Source organism: Piliocolobus tephrosceles, chromosome 16 (genome assembly GCF_002776525.5).
Source record: "Piliocolobus tephrosceles isolate RC106 chromosome 16, ASM277652v3, whole genome shotgun sequence".
Classification (NCBI taxonomy): Eukaryota; Metazoa; Chordata; class Mammalia; order Primates; family Cercopithecidae; genus Piliocolobus; species Piliocolobus tephrosceles.
The window spans coordinates 2,008,472-2,021,306 of NC_045449.1; the positions used below are offsets into that span (position 1 = coordinate 2,008,472).

At 47.3% G+C, this 12,835-nt stretch overlaps 1 protein-coding gene across 6 annotated transcripts in view; it reads right to left on the bottom strand.

Annotated features, from left to right (window-relative positions):
* The window catches only part of SMG6 (SMG6 nonsense mediated mRNA decay factor), a 246,956-nt gene that overhangs the window by 128,311 nt on the left and 105,810 nt on the right, over positions 1–12,835 (bottom strand). For all 6 annotated transcript variants that reach the window (XM_026449601.2, XM_026449598.2, XM_026449600.2 and 3 more), the window contains 2 exons: positions 3,433–3,549; positions 1,100–1,268 (listed from right to left, as the gene is read on the bottom strand). In XM_026449601.2, coding sequence (XP_026305386.1) covers positions 1,100–1,268; positions 3,433–3,549 — 286 coding nt within the window. The remainder of the gene's footprint in view (positions 1–1,099; positions 1,269–3,432; positions 3,550–12,835) is intronic.

Genomic DNA, 12,835 nt, shown 5'->3' on the forward strand with positions numbered 1-12,835 from the left:
CATGGTGAGAAGATGGAGACGAGGGCAGGGGCATGGTGAGAAGATGGGATGAGGGCAGGGGCATGGTGAGAAGACAGGGGCGAGGGCAGGGGCATGGTGAGAAGACGGAGACGAGGGCAGGGGCATGGTGAGAAGATGGAGATGAGGGCAGGGGCATGGTGAGAATACGGGATGAGGGCAGGGGCATGATGAGAAGACAGGGGCGAGGGCAGGGGCATGGTGAGAAAACGGAGACGAGGGCAGGGGCATGATGAGAAGACAGGGGTGAGGGCAGGGGAATGGTGAGAAGATAGGACATGAGTGAATGGAAGAGAAATGTGCCTGCACTCAGCCTCCCCACATGCTGCCATGCCAGGAGACAAAGTGCAGAAGGCAGCACAAGTAGCAGTGAGAGAGCCTTAAAGATGCAGAGAAGACCGGGTGTGGTGGGTCATGCCTGTCATCCCAGCACTTTGGAAGGCCGAGGCAGGTGGATCACCTGAGCTCAAGAATTTAAGACCAGCCTGGGCAACATGGCAAAAAATACATATTTTTCTCTACCAAAAATTACAAAAAAAAGCCAGGCGTGGTGGTTTAGCACCTGTGGTCCCAGCTACTCAGGAAGCCGAAGCAGGAGGATCACATAAGCTGTGAGGTGGAGGTTGCAGTGAGCTGAGATTGTGCCACTGCATCCAGTCTGGGTGACAAAGTGAGACCCTGTCTCAAAAAAAAAGCAAGATGCACAGAAAAGCTAGTAAGAGAAAGAAACAAAGTCTTATACATATCCACACAAATCCAGACTCCAGAGGCAGCTGCAGAGATGGTGAGTATGCACAATACGGAGTGAGGATGAGGGAGGGAGAGCAAGAACAAATAACAAAATGGAGAGTGAGAGGAAAGAGTGAGTATGAGAGGAGAGGGAAGAAGCCTGGAGAACAGGAAAAAATAATCTAAAACATCAGAGGACAGGGAAGGTGTTCAAAAAAAGTTCAAGTAAAGAAGAAACAGAGAAGTAAGCAAGCTGTGGGCAGAAAGAAACAGAGCAGGATGAAGAGAGGAGATGTAGGAATATGGGCAGGCCCAGGCCAGTGGTGCTAAAGCAATGGGCAGGTCAACTCACTGCGAGGGCAGATCCAGGGATGTGGGAGGAGGATTCCAGGTGTCTGGGTAGCCGAGCATCCAATCTGACCAGACTTTGACACTAGGGAGCAGCTCCTTCAGGTCCGGGACAAAGGAAGACACCTTGATGTCATCTTGGTCTTCCTGGTCCTCAGGAGAGGACAGCTGAGCTGCAGAGGCAAAGGGTGAGAACTGGGCCTATGTCTGCTGTAGCCCCCGAGTGAGGCCTGGGGTGCTGGGACGGCAGCAAGTTCTTAGGGAAGGGAGACCAAGTCCACAGGAAAGATGGGCCCGGAAGCGAGGATAAGCGCCAGCACCTAAGAGGATTCTGAAAAGTAGGACAAACAGAGAACCAGTGTACGGGGTCTGCCCCTGGACACCATTGCTTCTGCTTCACCTGTGGCTTGGCTGAAGCCTCTCCTCTGGCCTCTACCCACCCTTCCAGCCTTCCTTCAGCACAGTACCAAGATGGCACCAGAGTTCTTGCCAAAACTGCATGACCTGAATTTAATCATAAGGAAACATCAGATAAACCCAAACTGTGGGACACTGTACAAATGATTTACATTCTTCAAAAATGGCAAGGAAAGCCAGGTGTGGTGGCTCATGCCTGTAATCCCAGCACTTTGGGAGGCCGAGGCGGGCGGATCATGAGGTCAGGAGATTCAGACCATACTGGCTAACACTGTGAAACCCCCGTCTCTACTAAAAATATAAAAAATTAGCCAGGCGCGGTGGCGGGCGCCTGTAGTCCCAGCTACTCAGGAGGCTGAGGCAGGAGAATGGTGTGAACCCGGGAGGTGGAGCTTGCAGTGAGCCGAGATCATGCCACTGCACTCCAGCCTGGGCGACAGAGCGAGACTCTGTCTCAAAAAAAAAAAAAAAAAAAAGACAAGGACATGTAGGACAAAAAAAGATCGAAAAACCATCCCAAATTAAAGGACACCAAAGAGACACAATGACATCTAAGTGCAATGTGTGCTCCTGCACTGGATCCCAGAGAAGAAAAAAAAACTTTGTTTTCCCTTTGCTATAAAGAAATTGGCCAGGCGTGGTGGCTCAAGCCTGTAATCCCAGCACTTTGGGAGGCCGAGACGGGTGGATCACGAGGTCAGGAGATCGAGACCATCCTGGTCTACACGGTGAAACCCCGTCTCTACTAAAAAATACAAAAAAAACTAGCCAGGCGAGATGGCGGGCGCCTGTAGTCCCAGCTACTCGGGAGGCTGAGGCAGGAGAATGGCATGAACCCGGGAGGCGGAGCTTGTAGTGAGCCGAGATTGCGCCACTGCACTCCAGCCTGGGCAACAGAGCGAGACTCCGTCTCAAAAAAAAAAAAAAAAAAAATTAGAGCAATTGGCACAAACTAAATAAGGTCTGTGAATGCAATAATAGTATTTTATCAATGCTGACTTCCGATTTTGATAATTGTCATTAAGAGAATATCCTTATTATTAGGAATACAGAGTCAGGTATTTGGGGGGTAAAGGGCCAGCAACTCTAATTTAAAGTCAAATGGTTCAGAAGAAAAATATTAACCTTAAGTATGTGTGTATGGGAAGACGAACGTAAGGCCACATGGTAAAATGTTAACTGGGGAATCTGGGTGGTGGGTATATGAGTTGTCTGCACTATTCTTGCTACTGTTCTGTAAATCTGAAGTTATTTCAAAATAAAAAGTTGCCCTTCTGTCCCTAAAAAAAAAAGCAGCCTCCGAAGCTGGAGGCATTCACAAGGTTAGTGTGGCATGGGCTGACAGTGGGGTCTGAGTAAGTCACTAATATTGATCTAGGAGCTGAAAAGAAAGGTGTAACCTTCAGCCCTATCTTCTACTGCTACGGCAATCAGGCTTAGACTTCTAAGGGCAGCCTTAAAGGATATGGGATGCTGTCTCAACCTAAAGGCTAAAAATAGCACCTGCTCTATCTGGTCAAGTGAGTCTCCCAAGATGGCCGGTCCACAGTGGTTACAGAACTCACCAGGTACCACACAAAGATAAAGGGGAAAACACAACATCAATTATGGAAACTAACTTTTCTGGTTTCCCGAAGATGCAGGAACATGCAGCAGCTTATAGGTACAGTGAAAATTCTAACTACTAAAGAAGAAAAAAGGGAGGAAAGAGTCTACAAAAAGGAGAAGAGGGCCTTAGAGGCAATCAGACTGTAAAAGGAAATGGGACTAGTTAGGCAGGCAAAAGGAAGAGGGGCATGTAGGTAAAAGGAAGAATGGAGACTACAGGGAGAAGACACCAAGAAAGCAGCAAGGCACTGTGAGGTCTGACAAGGTCAGGCAACTGGAAAGCCCACCAGGCTGGGGACTCCTCCTGCTTACCTTTAGCGGACTCCTTAAGTAAGTAGGTGCAGCGCCGGACCAGTAGAGAAAACATGGCCAAGCCCAGAGCTGCAGCTTGTTCCTGGATCACAGAGCGGCACTCCTCTGAGAAGCAGTCTGAGGAGAAGCAAATGAAACTCTCAGCACCCCAGGGGGACAAGGGCTACCTTTCCCTGCCTTACAAGATGCACATCACTGGCCGTGTTACCCAGTTTCCTTTTCCTCACTGAAGACTAGGGCTAGTAATATTCCCCTCTCAGAGTGGTCATAAGGCCAAGTACAGACTCATGTGAAGCACTTACCACGAGGTCTGGCATACGGATATGTGTTCAATAAGATGATAAGGGTCACCTCTGTCAATTCTACATCATTTTCCCAGGAACAGTTACCTCAAGAAGGGCAGTCTGAGCTGGAGCTGCATGGTCTCTGCCTTTAGCTACCTACTGATAATGTAAAGCTATCATAACAAGAACTCAGATTTAAGTAACTCAGTCTCTCTAGTGTATAACTAACAGGAGCATAGTCATCAATTAAGACTGGAAAAATACACATTTAAAAATGATCTTCTTGAATCACCAAACTTTAGTCCCATCCTTACCTTCTCCATGTCCCTCCTCCTAAGAAAACACACATGACACAAATCATCTACTTTCATGGAATGAGTTAATTTTATGCAGAACAGTGCTTGGCACATAATAAGCACTTAATCAGTGTTGGCTTTTGTTTTCACAAATTCCTTCCCCTAGCGCTAAAAAATAAATCTGGCTCCCAATCCCAGTACCCTCTTTCCGTTACTTTTTCAGCCTGGCTAACTAACTTCCTTCTGGCTCCAGGTCACCGAAAGGAGCCATCTTGTTGGTGGGCAGAAATTACTCTTTGGTGGCAGCTATGTGACATACTCCCAAAAGCCTGCCTGTACCTACTCTTCACCAGTGGCCTTCTCCGAAAGCCACGTCATCTGAACTCGAGAGGAGCTGGTGACACACAGAAGGCAGCAGTCGACCACACAGCCTCCGAGGAGACTCCACATACCCACAGGAGACAGACTCAGGGGCCAGGCTCACTGGTTCTGGCAGCCGCTAATCTATTAATTCCCTCTCTATTACAGGAGAACTCTCAGAATCTCCAAGTGTTAAAAGGATAATCAGCTAAATGTCTGATCTCTGTCCCTGCCTGTATTTTAACCTCAATAGCCAAGGGGAGCCCTCTCATCAGCTCACCAGTCTTGTCAATGGGGCCTCATTGAAGCTGTTACTCCAAGAGACATTATCCAACCACAGTGATTCCTTACCATCTTTGCCCCAGAAGCAAGTATGACTGGAGTACACAAAGCCAGCCCCAAATCACTTCTGAAAGCACTGGGCGTAAGAAGGAACAGGCTGCTGCTCAGAAGGGCCCAACAAACAAATAGCATCAGGGTAGTCATTCTCTGATTGTGGCTTTCCCACCATCCTTGCAGATGCCCACTGGTCCCAGATGTCACCCTCTGACTTTCCAACTCAACTGTGGCAGGCAGTTAAGGAAGTGGTAACAATCCATGTGAGTAGAATAGACCAGTCTCATCATTCCTGTCCTGTTAAGGCCCTAAACCTCTGTTAGAAAGAAAACAAGTATCCAAGAGCCAAGAAGAGGGAGGATGGAAAGCAGGAAAGCGGAAGATATGTAAGTTGTCAAGAAAAGTTAGCAACTTCTCCCCTTCACCCTCCCCATAGGCAGCAGCACTGTCAGTACCGCCCAGCTCAGTCCAGGCCATTGCCACGCCCAGACAACATCCTGCCTCTAACTAGCAACAGAGCTGGGAAGAAGGGAGTAAGTCCAGAACAGAGGGAGCTGGGAGAGGACAAGTGGAGGCCACATCCTGGCAACCGACACTGAATAAACATTAGTGCCCCCTCAACAACTGAGCAGAAGTTACCTGCGCTCAGAAGGCTAGAAGGGATGAAGTGGGGGTGTCCTGGCTCCAAGAGACTGGCATTTTGTGAAGCACAGGCCACAATAAGACACTCTCATGAGCTTGGGCAGAGATAAGACAGGGGAGATTTCTTTCACCGAGCCTTGTTCTAGATTTATTATTTTTTTTGAGACGGAGTCTCGCTCTGTCACCCAGGCTGGAGTACAGTGGCGCGATCTCGGCTCACTGCAAGCTCCGCCTCCCGGGTTCACGCCATTCTCCTGCCTCAGCCTCCCGAGTAGCTGGGACTACAGGCGCCCGCCACCTCGCCCGGCTAGTTTTTTGTAGTTTTTTAAAGTAGAGACGGGGTTTCACCATGTTAGCCAGGATGGTCTCGATCTCCTGACCTCGTGATCCGCCCATCTCGGCCTCCCAAAGTGCTGGATTACAGGCTTGAGTCACCGCGCCCGGCCTAGTTCTAGATTTATGACAAATGGCAATCTCAGGCTAGACTGTCTCTCCGAGTTCAAGATGGGGGGCTAGGGCTCAGAGGGGAGAATGGACTGCTTAAGAACAATGGGACCTGCGGTCTTTGTGGACTCCAGGTTGGCTCCTTTTCTAAAGGCTCCTGCAATAAGGTCTGGAGACCAGGCAAAGTAGCAACAGCTGGAGTCTCTTCGGTGTAGGTCTGAAAGTGCTCAGCCACCTCCCAGGCAGCAGCTACAAGGCAGCTTCATGACTGCTCTGTCCTTGTTGACGGTTATGTCACCTCGACTCCCCATCCCCTAATCCCCTCCCTAAAGAAAGGCTTGAAATAACACTGCCTGCTTATGTGTCTGGTCCATCTGATGCGGCGTGTTAACCAGTAACTGTTCTGCCGTAATCAAGCAGGTGGAGATTTCACAAACGATCGAGGGGGTCAGACCTCTGACTGGCCATGTTACCTGGAGCATCTCCTGGAAGGCCTGCCCTTCTCCATGGCTCAGTGGTACCTCAAGCATACAGTGAGCGTGTAGAATGTGCCAGACTGTGTACTAGGTATGATGGAGCACACAGCTACAAATAAAACATGCTCTCTGCGATCTCTCAATGGGTAAAGAAAATTGTTATTTATCCAAGTAACCATGGCAACCTGGATCCAGCGCCTCAAGTGAGACATGCACTAAGTGCATAGCATCTTCATGGGCTGCTCTTGGCCTCACGCAGGCTTCCACAGGCTAGAAACCACAAGACACCACTCCCTGAAAGCATTCACCGTTACACAGTGGGTAGGAAAACAGCATCTAGATTCCCAGAGTCCACCCACTTTGGGGCTAGACCTAGGAAACTCGCCCTAGGCTGATGAATGCCCATATATATCCCTAGGGTTGGGCTAGGCCAAGCCAACAAGTGATGTGGGGTGGGGGAGGAAAAGGCATTGTTTGCCTTGGTATTCGCCTGGGTTCCTCTGGCTTTGTGTCAGGTAGCAGGAGCATGACAGGAGCTGAGGAACTCATTAACACTGTGAAACAGCCTTTCCCCTTCTTTCCAAAAGCAGAGAGTTGCTCAAGGGTTTCGGGTAAGGGTTTTGGCTAAGGAAGTCAGACGGAAATATTTCTTACTAAGAAAGTCACCTGAGGTCTGAACTTGGTTCTGCCCCTTCCCACATGTGGGCAGGTGACCACAGCTCCTATTATTTCTACGGCCAAATACCTGCTCGGACAGAAATATTCTTCTTGCTCCTATGTAACGGAGAGACTTTCTCATTTTTCTGAGAATATATTCATGGAAAACATAAACCAACTGTCGTCAAAGTTGCATGAAATCAGGAAATGGAGCGGCCGGGAGAAGGCTGCCATGTGGCCGGATGTTATGTATTTCTAATTAGTGCTATACATCTTTCAACAGCAAGTGTCCTTCTGCTGGGAAACACAACACACTGCCCTTGTTATTGTAACTGTCAGAGAAGTGCTTAAACAGATAATCTCCAGGAAAAGTGATAAACATGTCCCCTCTCCCACCAGTATGTGTGCAACGGTGCTGCCAAAGCAAAGCTGTGCCTGACAGCTCCAGGATGGCAAGGCATCCTCCTGCAGGAAATGGGAGCGAGGCAGGAGGGGTGGAGAGGGAAGAGCAGGGGATGGGAGGCAGGCCCACCTGCCTGGGCCCTCTAAGCCAAGCCAAGGGATGGTGGCTCAGAACCACCGCTTCTGATCAATTCTAGTGTTTTCGTCAGGGAGAGATTTGAAGGAAACCAGTCCCAGTGGCATGGAGTTTGGTTGGTCACAGAAAAATCTGGCAGCGATGGAACTATCATACTTCCCCTGGTGCACACAGCCAGGTTCCTGGCAGGAGCATAAGAAGAGTAATGAAGAGAAGACGCAGAATGGATGACACGTAAGTCTAATGCTCTGACAGCAGCAGAAGGGATTCTGAGGGCACTGGGGTCCACGAGCCATTCTAGCACAGAAAACCAACTATCTGCCTAGATGCTTCACTAAGAGCTGGAGAAAAACGCAGGCAAGACCACTTATTCACCAATTCCCTCCCCACTGTCTCTCCCAAAGAAAGGAAATGAATGGTCAGTCACCTCCAAACTAACACCACCTGGAGGCAATTTGTTGGCCCTTATCTTTCCGACATAAGGCTGCTTTTCTCATGAGTCAGTTACCAGTCAGACACAAGGCTGGCACAGTTCCTGAGCAGCCCACCAAAACCTCCTTGTCTACAGGAAGTGGGCAGTGAGAGCATCTTTCAACTGCTGCTGCTTGAGCCACAGAGTTCCCTGTGGCAGCTGCTAGCTGAAGAGGAGGTAGAGGAAGCAGTCGCTGCATAGGAACCAGACAAGAACAAAATCTCAGAGCAAAAGCAGAGATGTCTTTTCATCACGTCATTCCCTGAGGAGAAGAACGAATGAGTCAGCAGAATCAGGCACTAATACACCCAAGCAAATTATTCATGCACAATGGCAAAACAGAGGCGACTGAGTGTAAAGCAAGTCATAACATTTCCCTAAACTGATACAGTCAAGTGACATGGTGTGAATATTTGTCCCCACCCAAATCTCTTGTCAAATTGTAACCCCCAGTGTCGGAGATGGGGCCTGGTGGGAGGTGTCTGGATGGTGGGGTACATCCCTCAGGACTTGGGTGCTGTCTTTGTGGTAGTGACTGAAATCTTGCGAGATCTGGTCTTTGAAAAGTAGGTGGCACTGCCCTACTCTTTGCTCCAGCTTTCGCTATGTAAAGTGCCTGCTCCCCTTTCGCCTTCTGCCATAGTTGTAGGCCTCGCTAGAAGCCGAAAGGCTTCCTGTACAACCTGCAGAACCATAAGCCAGTGACACCTCTTTACTTTATAAATGATACAGTCTTAGGTATTTGTTTAGAGCAATGCAAGAACGGCCTAGTCCACCAAGACAAGACAGAAGAAGGTGGAAGGCAACTTCCTTCCTAGGAGCCCTCCCTGTCAGCGTTCTCTTTGGATTTTCTTCCAAAGCTCTTCTGAAAGTAGGGAGACGTGGGGGCAAAGGAAATCCCAATCTCCTAACTAAATGACTTCTCCCATTAATTCCAAAAACACGTGAGTGCCCAATTGTGGAGGATATAAAGGAAAGTAGGATTCTGCCTGCAAGAAGATGATAATCTAATAAGGAAGACAGGAAGCATACATACATACTCAAGTAACTATAATTCAAGACAATGTACTACATATCATAAGGAAGATGGAAGTAAGATGTTTCTGTCACCAGAGGGAAAGGAAATCATTTCAGCTAGTATGTAACAGAGAAGGTTTCAGGGAGGAGACCTTTGTTTTTGAGACAGATTCTCACTTTGTCATCCAGACTGGAGTGCAAATGGTGCAATTGTGGCTCACTGCAACCTCTGCCTCCTGGGTTCAAGCAATTCTCCCACCTCAGCCTCCCAAGTAGCTGGAATTACAGGCACGCACAGTTTCACCATGTTGGCCAGGCTGGTTTCGAACTCTTGGCCTCAAGTGATCCACCTGCCTCAGTCTCCCAAAGTGCTGGGATTACAGGCATGAGCCACCATGCTCGGCCAGAAGAGACCACTTCTAAGCTGGGCTGGAAGAGACGAACAATGATGGAGTTGGTGGATGCAGGGGGGACCACATGTACTACTCAAGGCATGAAAGTACTGTGTGTGCTGTGCTTTGCCTGGAACCACAAAGTATAGGGCCTGCAATGTCAGAAGAGGGAACATGAACCTGACTCAACAGTGAGGGAGCACTCACTCAAGGTTCTCGAATGAAGCAATGAGTGTATATTTGATAAAGACTCATCTAGCTAAAGCATTTAGGACTAATTAGGGTAGCTGGAAAAAGCTAACAATGAGGGAGACCAGCTGGGAAGCTAAGAGAGCATGAACTTGTTTGAAGCAAGATAAATTACATGTAAAGCACTTCATAAAGTTTATAATGCCAAGTAAGCGTAACATCTTTCTTATAATAAAGGTAGAAGAGGGAATGAAAAGGAGTGCATAGATATGAAAATTACTGCAGAAAGAAAATCAAAAGAGGCCAGGCATGGTGGCTCATGCCTGTAATCCCAGCACTTTGGGATGCTGAGGCGGGAGGACTGCTTGAGAGCCCAGTATTTGAAGACCTGCCTGGGCAACAGAGTAAGACGCTGTCTCTACCAAAAGAAAGAAAAAAAAAATTCAAAAGAGGCTGGAGATAATGCTGTTGAGGCGGGTAGGAAGGGGTGAAGACTGCTGGAGCAGGTCAAAGACTCACGGATATTCTCAGCAGGTTCCAGAGGATCCTAAAAACTCAAGAAGAATAACAACTCACCAAACAAGATCCGAGAAAGGGGGCAGAAACTCAGGACTGCAAAACACCTGGAGGGAGAGAGGTATGTGTCAAGGAGTCCCCAGGCTCCCTCCCTCTTGGCTCCGGGCCAAGTCCTGTCTTTCCAGAACAAAGACACTTCAGGGGGTCACAAATACTTGAGGAAGACCTAGCAAGAGAAGGCCTGGGAAGTCTAAACTGGCGCTCCCTGTGGAAGCCATTAGATATTCGGCACTTCATTTGTTTCCAATTCTTCTATGAGTACAGCTCCAGGCTGTGGGGTGAGAGGCTCCTCTCTGACGTAATCAGGAAGCAGCTGCAAAATTAAGGAATCCCTCATGACATCATAAAAAGGGTCGATGGTTTACTGGGGAAGGTATAAAAATTAATTACATATTCCCAAATGACACCCTTCCCCTAAATCTGTACACACCCTCTCCCACCTCCACACATTCTCTCATCAACAACATCCAGAAGCCACCTCAATGGACAGGGTACAAAAGGGCAAACAAAACCCAGAGAAGGCTCTTTGATGCACTCACACTGTCTGCCCACCTGTTTGGAACTTAACAAGCAATACCTTGTCCTGGCATTTTTATTCACAGAGTAGATTTCCTCAACAGAATTCTAAGCCCCTTGAGGGCAAGAGCTATGTCAAGACTTCACATCCTTGGACATCAGCAACATAAAGAGGTTCAAGAAGCGTTTGCTGCTCATAACAGGAGGCACACGTGCCTCTCTCACTTGTGGATCTAACTATGAATGACATGATTCCACTGTGGCCAGACATAATAACTAAGACATTTTGAGACCTATGTTGGGCAAAGGATATTTATATATATTAGCTCAAAGTTTTACAAAAGGATTGCCTAACTATTATTCTCCTTTTTGACATTTGAGGAAACAGGCTCAGAGAGGCTAAACGAGCTGCCCAAAACAAGGCTCCAGAGTGCCAGAGCTGGGATCTGAATCCAGTTCTGTCTGCCTTCATGCCCACGTTGTTTGCATATCTGATTTTCAAACGCCTGTGACTCAAGCTTCACACTCCCACTGTTCCTCTCTCCTTTGCTATGACCATGAAAAGCTCAGACTACTCCAACCACAGTGCTGCATAAGGAGCTCAGAGATGATGACGCTGTGGAAAGCCAAAATGAAAAACACGACATCATTTACAACAGTAACAAAGAAAATGAAATACTCAGGTAGAAGTCTAACAGAACGTACGGAAACGCTACGCTAAAAATCTGAAAATGCTGATGAAAATCAAAGACAAAGCCGGGCACAGTGGCTCATGACTGTAAACCCAGTACTTCAGGAAGCTGAGGCGGGCAGATGACCTGAGGTCAGGAGTTTGAGACCAGCCAGGCCAACATGGCGAAACCCCATCTCTACTAAAAATACAAAAAAAAAAAAAAAAAAAAATTAGCCGGGCGTGGTGCCATGTGCCCGCAATCCCAGCTACTCAGGAGGCTGAGGCAGGAGCAGGGGAATCGCTTGAATCCAGGAGGCGGAGGTGACAGTGAGCCAAGAGTGCATCACTGCACTTCAGCCTGGGTGACAGAACAAGACTCTGTCTCAAAAAACAAAACCCAGAAAATAAAAGACAACTGAAAAACTGGGGAGAGAGCTACCATGTTCCTGAACTGAAAACTCAGCATTGTGGAGATGTCAGTTAATTGTTTAATGCAATTGCTATCAAAATCTCAGGAAGGTTTTATGTAGATAATAGATCTATAGGTTTAATGCAATAGCTATCAAAATCTTAGGAATGTTTTATGTAGATAAAACAAGCTTACTCTAAAGCTTATCTGGAAAAGCAAAGGTTGTAGAACAATTCAAACAATTTTGAAAAAGAATAAAGTGGGAGAAATCCTTCTTCCTGATATTAAGTTAATGAAGAAAGGGGCTGGGCATGGTGGTTCATGCCTATAATCTCAGCAATCGGGGAGACCAAGGCAGGACTGCTTTGTAAACAACATAGCAAGACCCCACCTCTACTAAAATAAAATTAAAAGGAGGAAGAGCTTTTCAACAAATGGTACTGAAGCAATTAGACATCCGTATGCCAAAAAAAAAAAAAAAAAAAAAGAAAACAAAACCTTGACCTAACTTTCACACTTACACAAAAATTATCTCATAATAGATCAAAGACTTATATATAAAACATAGGACCATAAAACTCTTAGAAAAAAATGGAAGAAAATCTTCAGGACCTAGGACTAAGAGTTCTAAGACTTACTGCCAAAAGTACAATCCATAAAAGGAAAAACTGATATACTGGATTTCATAAAAATTAAAAACTTTTGCACTGCAAAAGACCCTGTAAGAAGATGAAAAGGCAAATGATAGGCTAGGAAAATCTATTTGCAAATCACATATCTGCCAAAGAACTAGTATCCAGATTACATACAAAACTCTTAAAACCCAGCCAGGCGTGGTGGCTCACGCCTGTAATTCCAGCATGTTGGGAGGCCAAGGTGGGAGAATTGCTTGAGCCCAGGAGTTTGAGACAAGCCTTGGCAACATAGCAAGACTGTGTCTCTAAACAAATAATTTTAATTAGCTGGATGTGGTAACATTCCCCTGTAGTCCCAGCTACTTGGGAGGCAGAAGTGGGAGGATCACTTGAGCCTGGGAGGTCAAGGCTGCAGTGACCCGTGACAGTGCTGCTGCACTCCAGTCTGGGTGACAGAGACCCTGTCTCAAAAAAACAACACATAAAGAAAA